The following is a 12,999-nucleotide window of genomic DNA, read 5'->3' on the forward strand; positions in this document are numbered from 1 at the left end:
TGTCTAGTGTCTACAAAAGATTATGAACTTACTTGGCTTAACCCATATATGGATGTTCATATTAATTTTTGATAATCACTTACAATTAATAGTTTTAACCAAATAAGCATAATCAGGAGGCTCAATGAGTTCTCGCCTTCCTTCTCTGCAAGAATGATTGCAATGATTGCTTCATCGAGAATCCTTCTTTTAGGGGCTGCGGTAGAACCAAAGAAGGCAAAGGTTGTGGATGAAGAGATGCCTCTTGCTGGAGATGCGCCTCTTTCTTGGCCATCTCTTCCATTTCTCTCTTCGCCATGCATATGATGGCTCTCGCCTACATATATAACAGTAGAAATACTACTTCTAATTAATGTGCAAAATACTATTAGTAGCAAGCCATGCATACATTTAAAGGTGAAAAAAAAAATCTAAGATCTCCTTACTACTAGTTTTTATATTCAGGGGTCCATATTTGAAATGAGATCAAGGGATTCATGATGAAATAGTAACCCAAGTAAGATTAGAACCTGGATCTCTGTCACGTCGCAAGTGCAACTCTGTCTACCATAGTATATGGTAATAGGCCTCTCTTCCTGGTGCTGCTGCTGTTGTCTACTAGATACTACTACTGCACCAGAAGATCTCTCCATACTTTGTAGATCACAGCAATAAATTCTCAATCAGATACATACTGAAAAGAAAAAAATTACTATGCATCGCATCACAGAAGAAGAAATAAAAAAAAATAAGAAGAGAAAAAGTATCCTTCCCGAGAAAAAAAATGTAGAAGATTAGTAAATGATGAAAGATAAATAACTATGGATGATCAGATTGCTAGATACAATTATCAATACCTAGTAGAACATGCAGAACTGCAATCTAAGGAGTTCATATACCGTCGTCCACCGGGACTTAGTGATAGCTCTGTATCGCAGTCGCTATGTCGTAACATCCTTCAAACTCTCCTCCTCTATTCTTCCATCACCAACAAGCCAGAGCTCACGTTTATTAAAGAGTTAGAGGAGACGACGAAGTTGGTCGCTTCTCTCCTTTTCCTTTTATATTGCGTGCTTTTCTTCTCTAGGAGTGGAGTAAGCATAATAGATTTTATCGAAATAAATTAAAAGGGGATAATAGTATTTGGTAGGATAGATCATCTGTAGGGATGCCTACATGAAGTTCTTGCAATCTAAGCATCCAAAGGAAGTTAAAACTTTCTCGAATATGAGACTAACTCTCATCCAGCATTTAAAATTAATGGAGAAGTTAATTAACAAGTTAAATTGGTTTGGCAGCCGATCATGGACTGCCAAGTACCTGGATGTAAGTAAGGGATTCTTCCAGTCGATTTCGACAGGCATGAGAAAGACATTTTCCTCATGTTATTAAATTAATGAGCGTCCACGAGGGCATGCATGTGATAATTTCTTCCTTTGGATGCTACTTCTTTGCATCGTGTCATTGGATCTCCTTTTCTCTTTCCATCTTTTTTTTTTTTTCTTTCTCACGTGCAAAAAATAAAAAATAAAATAAAATAATCGAGATAATGCTACTCGTTTATCACTAAAATCTAATAATTATCGAAGACTAGTACTGATAACTCTCCAATGGGCATGCTTGCATGATTATATCTGTATATCTAGATGTACATGAATATTTCTTATGAGTTATTACATTAAATATTTTGATCTTTAATTTTGATAAACCAGTAAATAAATTAATCAATTCATATGGAAATCTTATTAGAGTTTAATTTATGTGAGATCTCAGGGAAATGATATGAAATGAAATGAAGCATGTGGATAAGATAAAAGAAACACGAGCTTGAATTCTAATAGAGAAAGGAAAATAGAAGGCGAAATGATTCCTGGGAAAAGGAAAGACCTAATTTTCCTTTGGGATTTCTTTGCTAAGAAGTGTATTCTTTTGATGGGTTATTCGCCTAACAATAAAGAAAAGAAGTACTATAATATAATAAAGTAACACATGTAGAAATAGACCAGCCAATGATGTTCAACCTAGGGGTTGAATGGTTTGGCATAACTTGTAGACATCTTGCAACTACTTTCCATTTAAAAATGCCAAAGTTATGGCTCTCTCTTCTCTATGCATAAATGGAAGATAAGCGAAGTGTGTTAGGTTAGATTGGTAAATGAGTGAGAGATACTTCTCTTCTCAGCTGACACAAGGCAGTGACAAATTGAAGGATGATCTCAAAATTTCATCTTCTAATTGCTTGCACCATCTCCACGCCATTGAATTTTGATTACATTTCTACCAAAATGAGCTTTCAGTTCACATGATCAATTAGGTTTTATGTTCTTTTTCTCCTCAGGACATTAGAAAAGAGAAAGAATCATGTCCTAAGAATAGCTTCTTTCCATTTTACGGAGTTACCAACGTGCCAAATATCATAGAGATATTGTTATGTGCACGTGACCATCATCTATTTAATCCCATTTTGAATTTATTTTTAAATTAGAATAGAATCGTGGGGGTTATAAGATGCAGTCGAAGTATCAAATTTCATACGATGTCTTCATAGGGGAGGTCCTCTTTATTCGTAAATGGTTACGGATGTCTCTATATTTCTGCAACTCCTCTTCCATCAAATGCTGAAATATCAAAGCATTTGAAACCGCCGTGACCCAATTTGTGACCTAATTTTCTTTTCCCATTAACCACAAAAAAGATGCTAGGATGTTGATAGGACTGTAAATTCCATTTCCACGGTTATCAAACGAAATATACTTAGATTCCACACATGGAAAACCATGCAAAATGCTGGGCGTAAAATGACTAATGAACTGCTATAAAACGGGTATCTGGAAATATGCGACCGAAAAAGATTAAAAAAAAAAGAAGAAAGAAGAAAATCAAGTTCTTCTACTTGGGTTTAGCAAGTAATAGTAACTATTTCAGCATATAGATCGCATGGCCTGGTATCTGGAATATTCTCCAACAGGAGCATCAGAAGGCAGAGATGAATTTAGCACTGTAAAATTACTGAGAGATGGAAATGGCCAATTTTTACTACATGCCACCTGCCAACTATAGAATTAATCATACAATTTGTTGCAAAAATGAGTACCACAGCAGAAGCCTCTTTGACTTTTATCCTCTCTTACAACAGTGTGATTGTTTAAAGTAAAACATCATCACATTGTAGGCTCCCTGGTAACATAATCAGCATTCTGCAAAGAACTAAATCATGCAGGCAAGGCTCACCTGAATCTTTTAAACAATTCACATGCTACAGTATAAAAAGCCCTAGCAGAAACACCAATTCCATGCATCTTCCAGGTGGAACTTCCCACCCTTTCTTGATTATTACGATCATTTTTCATGAGCGAAGATTTGAAACTTATTAGTATCCAGGATCTAAAGCTTGACTGACATGGATAATTTGTAACCTGAAATGTCCAAAAGCTAGGAATATCAATAAAGCCCAATTATAACATTGCATATAAACAGAGCACAGCAACAAATAAGTTAACAAGCATCAATATCTTCATATTTGAGTCCCCTCAATATATATATATATATATATATATATATATATATTTGAGAAAGTATCAGCCCACTCAGCCTACCAATGTCAATATCCAGTGGATGAGAATTATTATTGAGCATTTGATGTAAGAAATAAGAGCATCTTTATATCCCATACACAAGATGTAACCATGGCTGTCCTAGAGAGATATGCCAAAAGCCAACATGGCCCGTGGTAGTCCGCAACTGTGCCAGCTGCTTCTCGATGCGGTTAAAAAGATAGCTTGACTGGATTTGTGGTTACTTAACCCAAAATATCACAAACAGTATATGCAAGCTTTATCAAAAAGCGGCTACTGAAATGACATAGTAGTGAACTCCATCCTATTGGTTACTCTTTCCTAATTTACTCTGTTAGTGCGTGACTGGAAACAACATATTATGCTACCAGACTCCAACATGATTCTTACAGTGGACTGCAAGAGCAAGGGATCCAAGCCTCCAAGAGAAATCCTTTGCAGATGCAAGATTAATTTTTTTGAATGATATTCCACAGAATAAATGTTGAGCAAACTAGACAATACCATCTGTGCTTTCTTTAGGATAAAAATAAGTATCATCTGCCTGCTTGGCTGCTTCCATTGGCCAAACTAATATAAAATAAGAGACATCAGATCACACCTGAAGCCTCACAATAAGTACAATATAATATCCAAATTTTCATGTCAATTTATGTGAAAATCTCTCAAGAAGCACCAGAAGTTCAATCCAGTAGTCAGATAGCTAAACCAGTATGTAAAACTATGTGGATGAGACACATTCCAGGAACAATGTAGATGCACGCTCACTCAAGTTCTTTACTACTGTAACATATCTTTCTTAGTATCTGATTTCTTGGAAAACTTGAAAAATGACAAGTACTTCTGGGTTGCACTTCAAACTGTCAATTACCAAATGGCTGATAGCAGACACAATGGACAAGCCTAGTTGGATCCTCTTCCGGCCAAATAATAATGATCTAGAAGGAATATCTTTCAAAATCCCAAAAAATAATCAAAATCCAATTAGGTCTAAACAACACAAATATCACTATCACAGTCATGGTTGTTGCATTTACAGAATGGTCAAAGATGAGATGTGATGCAAAGAATCTACAGGAAAGAAAAATTAACTCAATCTTACCCAATGTTAACTAAGACACTAAATAATGTTGATGAAAAAAGCTCATCAAAGCTTCCTTTTACAGTGTTCAAATTACATAAATAAATAAAAATGAGGACCAAAAGCCATATGTAGACAGATGGAAGAAAATTCATGGTTACTGTACATTCATTACTGTAACCTTTATTTCCAGATGCATCACTATTAAATGTAAGTATGCTTGCTCAATATTTCTTCATTTTCAGAGTTATCCATAATTTACTTAGCTCGGTAATCAAGTCCCAATCATATGTTACAGGTGAATAGAAAATAGAAGACTAACCACGGACTTTGAACTGGAAGATAGCCCCACTTGTATTTGATGGTCCCGAGAATCCAGTTCTTGTTCCACTAAACATATATTGTAAACTTGGGAGTCACAGGGAGGTACGAGGAGCAAAAAGAATAGACCGGAACGGTTGTTTTTCTCAATTTGTATGTATCTTCTACACTGCATTCAGAAAATTTTATTGTTCCAACTTCAAACTGAAACCATGATAGCATCATACATGTAACAAATGCAGAATCGATGGAAAGAAAGAGTTAGTATTTCTAGAACAAACAAATTAATAACATGAAAAGAATGTAGAAGAGTTCAGTAATCAGAGGTTGCAAATAAATAACAAGATGGAGAGCAGTAACTTCATCTACCAATAAATCTTTTTCATCAGCTTACAAGTTAAAGTGAAAATTGGCATTGCATTTCTAGATTCATTAAAAATAAAAAGAACAAATTCCATAATAAATAGCCAAACGAATTTGCAAGAGTGATTCCTTGGGATGGTTGGATACCCAGCGAGGAAGGTGAACTGCCAGAACCAACAGTGGGCTGGGGTTGTTCAACAAATAATAGAGAGCAAAATATTTGATAGACAAATAGACATATCAAGTACAATAGAGAACTCAATTAAAAGGTACAATGCAATTACAATCCCAAAAGTATATTAGCCATAACTGAAACTCAAAACAACCAGGACAAAAATAAAGTATAACATCAAGTCTAACAAACTAAGAGAAAACAAGACATGTCCAAATGGAGATAACAACATAGATATGTCCTAGATCTTCAGATGAATCATCAAGTACCAACATAGTTGTTGTAGAAAAAGTAGCTAGACAATATAGATCTTTGATGAACAAGTCTAAAATTAAAATAAGATTGTGTCTTTCTAAGAATCCAAGATAGAGTCCAATCAACATAATCAAGACATAAATTTAGAAGTCATACATCTTATGGTAAATCATCAAAACAATCATAATGTAACAACCCCATATTTCATCATAAATCATCAGAATCCATCACAAATATCAATATATAGTATCACAAAAGCATCAGTCTCCAAGGATCAGGATCATAAGCTTCTGACAGTTTCAACAAATGCCCACATGATACAAAATTCAAGACATATGGAACAATTTAGAACCTCAAAGGATTTCATGAGAATTTGTGATGGATCCATCTTGCAATAATTTATTGAATGAGGACAAAAATGAAGATTATATGCATAGTCAATTACCTGTTATATCATCTCATCTTCAGTGCATAATAGTGTAATCGACATAACATGTGAAAATGATATAAACCCATATGAAGATTTTAATTATCAAACAGATGGCATTAGCCTAGTGCTCAGCAGTACTTTGAGTTACTTATCTATTAATATTAGAACTAAAGTTTATCTCCAGTTCAGATATTTCAATTATATAAAATTGGCAACAGTACATTCTTTGTAATAATATTTGAAGATTGTAGTGGATAAGAGAACTATTATTTCTTTGTAGTAATATTTGAAGATTGTAGTGGATGAGAGAACTATCAATTCATACCTTTCCTCTCACTTCTGACATAGCCATACTGGTCACTGTTTGGTAGGCTGTGAATTATTCCAAACCTACCAGCCTACCCCACTGCAAATGATTTTAACTTATTATTTCGTGGAAGGCTACCTCTCCGAAGCAGAGCATTTTCTATAGAATACACTAGTAAACATCCATCCTTTGTCCCAGCTAAGAAGCATTCTTCAGGTGTCACAGATAAAGATGTTATTATCTTCCCAGCTCCGTCATACCTCTGAACAACATCAAGAGAATGCATGGAGCGCAGAACTATTTGCCCATGATCACCTGCACATACTAGGAACTCTCCACAGCTACTAAGTTCCATGCAATTGAGTCGACCATTGGATTCAGAAGAGGCAATGTGCTTTCCGTTAATAGAATACAAATGCAAAGAGAGATCATTGTCAGAATAAAATACTAATCTCCCTTGTGTTGATGCCACTAGCTTAGACAGGCCACTACCAGATGGATGCTGAATAGATCGTACATATGTTCCCTCACGCAATGTGTGAAAAATACAGGTTCCATCTTTTGACCCACTGATAACAATATCGAGTTCCACACTAATAAATAAGCATGTGATGATATCATCATGGCCACAAAGAATATGGAAGGGGCTTTCAGCTATAACATGATCTTTCGTAGATATTTCTGCTTGTGTATTCCGTGATTTTTTCTCAATTGATCTCCCTCGATATGCGTGCCATATCATAACTGTTGTATCATAACTTCCAGTAGCAAGGATACTTCCATCAGATGATGCTGCAAGGTACAAAACCATGTTATAACTAAACATGCAATAAAATATTAGACATTTCATGATTGAAGAAATAAATAGCTAATTATATGCAATATGAGACTCCAAAATCACTAAGGAGAAAGGATAAATGCTAAAGAACCAACATTATCTAACAAAATAGTTTCTCAAAAAATAATTCCCTCAAATGTTAGTTCTCAAAGAAATTAAAAAAAAAAAAACTTCCCACAAATGTGCGAAGGCATGAAGCTGATGAATGAATCAGGAGCACCCAAGAAGGTGTAGGCAACTTCAGGTAGACATAGGAAAGAGATGACAGAACTTTATACGAAATTATTCATATTGCAACTGAAAAGCTAAAGGCTATGGAACAGTTGTAGATTATCCAGATGAAGCAAAGTTGATGAATTGCCTTTGGATTCTGCAACTGCCAATGGAGTTCAACAGTTAAGACAGCTTGGTACAAATCATACTTCTTCTATCACCTCAATGCATCAAACCTTGACAGGTCGTCCACTAAAATGGGGCATGCATACTCTTTTATCAGGAGAACAAAGCATTTTATTAGGTACTTTATTACCTTGGCTCACTGATATCTCTATCAACTATTAGCCAGTTGAAAGTACAGGTGGTTCAACAACAAATATAACTTAAAGATCATTTGTAACTTGGTTGCAAATGATTAGAAATTTATGACACGTACCTGCTACACAGCTGACTACATCTTTGTGCTGTCGTATGCTCTGCACAATCCTTCCATCATTTAGGGATATGACCTGGAAGCTATTCTCCCAGTTGCCACACAAGATCAAATAACTCTCATTATGAATGTGCATTGTTGCTAAGCATCGTCTTCCAAACTCGACATTTTCTGCCAGAGGAGTACCAATCTTTCGTGGTGGAAGAACATCAGAACCAATTCCAAAGAAAGGCTCCTATGCAAGTATGAAAATTTTACATATTTCATTATCAATGAACTTAGCAAGTCAGACTACAAAACTACGAATAATTATAAAAGTATCATAGTTATCTTGAAAAGACTGAGGTACTATTGTATTTTCATATAAATTTATGGACCAATGTTATCATTGAGAAATAACCTGGGATCCAGAGAATGTGAAGTTTCCACCAGATAGCAATTGTGTTGTCAACCATGATTTAACAGACAGCATGAACCCCTTGTTCACCACAATAATATTAGAGTCCAGTAGACCAACATATAATACAGATGATGGGGGATTTGTTGTATTAGGAAAAATCGAAGTCAACGTGATAGATCCTGGAGCAAAATACAATGGATGAGCAATTGGAACGGGAGGTCCTCTTCTTGGATGTTTTTTACGGAAAATCTGGATAGGTGTCTGGCCAAAATTCGCAATCTGGTCTTCAATTGCAGACTTCTGTAATACATCATCCATGTTTTCCAAATCAACAGCACCTTCATAAGTCAAATAATAAAATATATTTGCTGCCTGCAATCCAAATTTACTTTGAAAATGTTAGTAAAACTAGACTACCATAGATTAATCAGTACTAAGGATGAAAGAGAAAATCATACCTCCACAGCAGGTTTGCCACGCTGCTTGTAACCAAACACTAAATCGATCCAATGATGAAGATTGGAACTCACATATTCACTTTCAAGGGCCTCTCTATTTTTGTGAATGAATTCTTCAGAAGAACCCTTCAGCAGAAATTTTCAAATTCAAACTTACCATTAGAAAATGAAAAAAATAAAGAACACAATCAAAACAGAAAGATAAATTTAATTAGTGTCATCATTGGAAAACCAAATCTGATAAGTTTAGGCCGCAATTACATTTCCATTCATCCACATGATATCAGAGAGAAAATAGATATTTGTAATTCCTTTTATAGAATATACTTCTATAACCATGTTTGAGATCAAGGAGTCCTTGAATCAACAGGTATCATATTATAAGTTTAAAACACCTCCAAAGACGATAACAAGAACAAGGAATACGGTGGAGGTCTCAGAAGCTTGCACTCACAATCCCACTTTGAGATTGTGAGCGGACAAGGAGTATTGGATGGATCGGATAGGCTTTTGGATCATAAAACAAGTGTGCTCCAAGGAAACATTTAAAATATTTTCCCTTCCACACATACACAAGTATTCCACAGTTAGCACAAGCAGGAAAAGAAAAGACGCTCAGTTTGTGAGTAAGAGTTTCTGTTCCACATATAAATATAGTTATACAAAAGTAAAGAAAGATAAATGATTCTTCTCTGGATAATATAAACATATGCATGCTCCTAAAGCAGAAAGTTCAGTTTTAAAGCCAGATGCAGCGAGAGCCCTTTTCTTGAAATTAACATATCCCAACCAGTCCTGAGCTCCCTTCGGATATGCATGTTCCTTCATTCTCTCCAAAATTTTCCAATAGATGAAGGAAATATTAGTAAATTAAGATCAAAACTGAAAATTTGAAATACAGGCACCATAAGAATATTTGATCAATAAATTTCTCTTGTTCTACACCTGAGATGCAGATCTGATTCCCACAGATGATGAGGTCATTACTCATTATTTTGTCAGCTACTACATTTCAACTGTACAACTTCATAAAACTAGAACAGGGTAATAGATATTAATCATTCAAATGCTAATGAAGATGAGCATCAACATCTAACATGGGTATCTATTTAGTGAGAAACATTTTCTATTATAACAGTTTTCCAGTACTTGACTAAAAAATGAGACATGAAAGAACAATCATAAAATATTTTCTGTTAGTTGACAAGTTATCTAGTATTAGAAGAACAATTAAATAGGTTGTTCCCTTAAGAACTACATTGTTACAGCTCCCATTAGTACAAACCCTACTTTTAAAGAAATCAAGAGAAGTGAAGTACCACTAGCTTTTGAAAAGTTCTTTGTAGAGGAAAACAAAAATCTAATTACCTGTGCCCATGGAGGGAGAGCAACATCACCCAAGGGTTCACCATCTTGCTTAATCCCAAGGTGATAGGAATTTGTATTCACAAGAAAGTCAGGCATGTAAAAGAATTCAGGAATGAGCTCCTTGACATCACTTGTATTTGATAAGCAATTTCGGTAAGTGCTGTCAATGCTTTGGAAGAGCCGATCTGCATGGTCAAACTTACCACCCTGAAAAGATGAATCCCATATTTCAAATTACATCTGCAAACATAACCATATGCATATGGGGAATCTCAACAGAAAAAAAATAATATTTTGAGGAAGACCAAATTAAGTAACAAAAAGAAGAAACAAAGATGCTGGAAAGAAAATGAAAAGAAAGGCAGTACCTGCAAATTACGATGCAAGGCTGTAAAAGGCTCAAGCCTCAGCAGGTAATACAGCACTATACCCATGCTAGAATAGTGAGATCCATAATAAAAACTGGAAGAAAGAATCAGTGCCGTTACGGTGTATCAGAAAACCACAAGAAAGGTACTTATTTCAAAGGCATAATGAGTATCAAGACCAAAGAAGCTACCTTGGAATATCTGGATCAGAGAAGTTACGATATCTATCCTCAAAAACCTGCATAAAGAAATGAAAATCTTAGTGGGATGGCATAAAAAGAAGGAAAAAAGAAAGGAAGAACTCTATCTGCTAAATCGTCATAGGTATGTGTGTACTAGTGATTAATGTACCTCAAAGCGTTTTACATCTAGAGCACCAACTGGCTTTGAAAGGTCCCTAAAAGTAGAGGACTTGTTAAAATCAAGTTTCTCGGAGGAATAGTCAGCCAAAACCCACGGAAATATAGGATACTGAGTCAAATCATTATACGATCTGCCAGCAAGAGTATTAAGAATCATAAGATATTCAAAGTTGCTAATTTCTCTCCGTTTCCAACTCTCCCTGGCATTTTCAGCCATTTCCACTGCAACACGTCTGTCAATGAAAGAAATAATTCCATTTTTATCTTTGGAACTTCCCTTAGGAAACAAGCACTCATTTCTCAAAGAAACTATTAAAGATCCGGCATGTTTAGCATCTTTTTGGGATGCAAAATTCAAAAAAATAGGGGCAGTTGAATCATTGAAGAAGATCTCTATTGCAGTGTACTGTAAAAGGTAGCGGGTCCAATAAACTGCTTTTACCTGACAACAAGTGAAACAAGATAAAATATGAATTTACACATACAATGGAAAAAGAAGAAAACATAAGCAGAACATCAAAAGAAATTGCAAAAGAAACGATCACGAAGCTGTATACCCTGATTAAGTTCCACCTGCGATGCCGTTTAATTTTATTGGGTTGATTTGCATCAGGGCCTATACCATCATTTGCATTTTCTTTTCCACAATTAACATGTAGCTTCTGCTTCTCAACGCCTCCCATTTGATCAAACTTCGAGTCCAGATGTTTTTTATCCAGAAAACTATTGAAAACAGATGATCCTCCTGTTCCTTCAACCAAAAACTCACCAGAAAAATGCAGAACATTTCGCAGTATCGTTAAATGCCCAGCCAATTTTCTCTTTGGTGTTACAAGCACAGAAGGAACAGACAAGTGCACCTAGAAAATATAAAAAAAATAGAATTAAATTTTATATAACACCTATTGAAAGTGGTGTAACAACAAACAAGTTACCTCACTTAAATCATTCTCCCCAGTAGCAGAAGATGGTTCCCTCTTATCCTGAACAGTATCCAAATGATCAGAAGAATCTCTAGCATTTTTTGAACCCTGTTTCTCTGAAGGATTACTAAGCAAAGAGTCATTCACATCACTGCCATCTTCTGGCCCTGAGCTCCTCTCCTCTGTGATTCCACGCACTCCTTTTAAAAGGAAACGCTTCATTTTCTCAGGAATAGATATGCCCAAATCAGTATCTAGATCACATACAGGTTCTTTGGTTGCATTGCAAGATTTAGTGGCTGGAGGATGACATAGTCGTTCATCAAACTTGTAATTACGCTTAAGTTTGGGTCTACGTCGCCATTTGTCCTCTGTTTTATCGAGTTTCCAATGTTTTGCAATATTGTTTGGAAAAGGGTTAGCAGACCAAGGACCCCTCTCATCAATCAGAGCACGAAACATGTGAACCCATTTATCCTGTTGATAATTAAAACTATACCTGAATTAACTGATAGAGACATCTAAGCTGATACATTCATATAGTAGGCCAAAAACCTAGGCTAAAACTTACAGCAACAATTTGTTGGTCCTCATCATAAGCAAGCTGAAAAGAAGCTTTTCTCTTGTCATCTGCAGAAAGAAAAGCAATTTTGTAGGATCGAATCTCATCTTCAAAGCTCTGCAATTGATTTAGCTCTTCAACAGAGTGCTCATCAAGCTTGACACAGAGTTCTTGTAACTGCTTCATGCGGTCAGACTTAACTTTCTTCATGTACTTTGCCTCATCAACTACCTGAGAACAAAATACACTATTAGAGCAGTTCTCTGTATAAGCTAAACATATTAAATAAGAGACTCTTCTATGCAAATGTATTTTAGCCTCTTTCCAACAAATTATTCTTCTTTAAAGAAAATAAAAGGAGTGATGATGCACGAACAAGCCTAGGGTACCCAGGCATGCACCATTATTTGGAGATGCTGTTTATGAGAGGGAAATCTCACTGAATATTCACAATAGCAAGCATTTATTTTCATACAGAGTGTCAGAGTCATACCCTCCTTTTCCATAGCAACATTGAACACATTGTTGCCTGGCATATTGCTTATAAATGCTGGCAAATCTTGCCAAATAATCAATTAGAAAAAAAGT

General features: G+C 35.5%; 1 protein-coding gene across 4 annotated transcripts in view; it reads right to left on the bottom strand.

The window, feature by feature from the left end:
* Window positions 1-2,929: 2,929 nt before the first annotated feature.
* LOC140760921 (BEACH domain-containing protein B) overlaps window positions 2,930-12,999 on the bottom strand; it is a 30,400-nt gene continuing 20,330 nt past the window's right edge. For 3 of the 4 annotated variants that reach the window (XM_073098014.1, XM_073098012.1, XM_073098015.1), the window contains 13 exons: window positions 12,421-12,642; window positions 11,862-12,326; window positions 11,484-11,786; window positions 10,916-11,368; window positions 10,756-10,802; window positions 10,565-10,658; window positions 10,197-10,403; window positions 8,829-8,954; window positions 8,371-8,742; window positions 7,974-8,205; window positions 6,502-7,275; window positions 4,958-5,125; window positions 2,930-3,395 (listed from right to left, as the gene is read on the bottom strand). In XM_073098014.1, the coding sequence (XP_072954115.1) occupies window positions 6,575-7,275; window positions 7,974-8,205; window positions 8,371-8,742; window positions 8,829-8,954; window positions 10,197-10,403; window positions 10,565-10,658; window positions 10,756-10,802; window positions 10,916-11,368; window positions 11,484-11,786; window positions 11,862-12,326; window positions 12,421-12,642 (3,222 nt within the window). In that variant the 3' untranslated portion in view covers window positions 2,930-3,395; window positions 4,958-5,125; window positions 6,502-6,574. Of the gene's footprint in view, window positions 3,396-4,957; window positions 5,161-6,501; window positions 7,276-7,973; window positions 8,206-8,370; window positions 8,743-8,828; window positions 8,955-10,196; window positions 10,404-10,564; window positions 10,659-10,755; window positions 10,803-10,915; window positions 11,369-11,483; window positions 11,787-11,861; window positions 12,327-12,420; window positions 12,643-12,999 lie in introns of all 4 variants that reach the window. The other variant, XM_073098013.1, reaches the window with a different exon arrangement.

Source organism: Typha angustifolia, chromosome 6 (genome assembly GCF_048772165.1).
Source record: "Typha angustifolia cultivar Huaian chromosome 6, ASM4877216v1, whole genome shotgun sequence".
NCBI lineage: Eukaryota > Viridiplantae > Streptophyta > Magnoliopsida > Poales > Typhaceae > Typha > Typha angustifolia.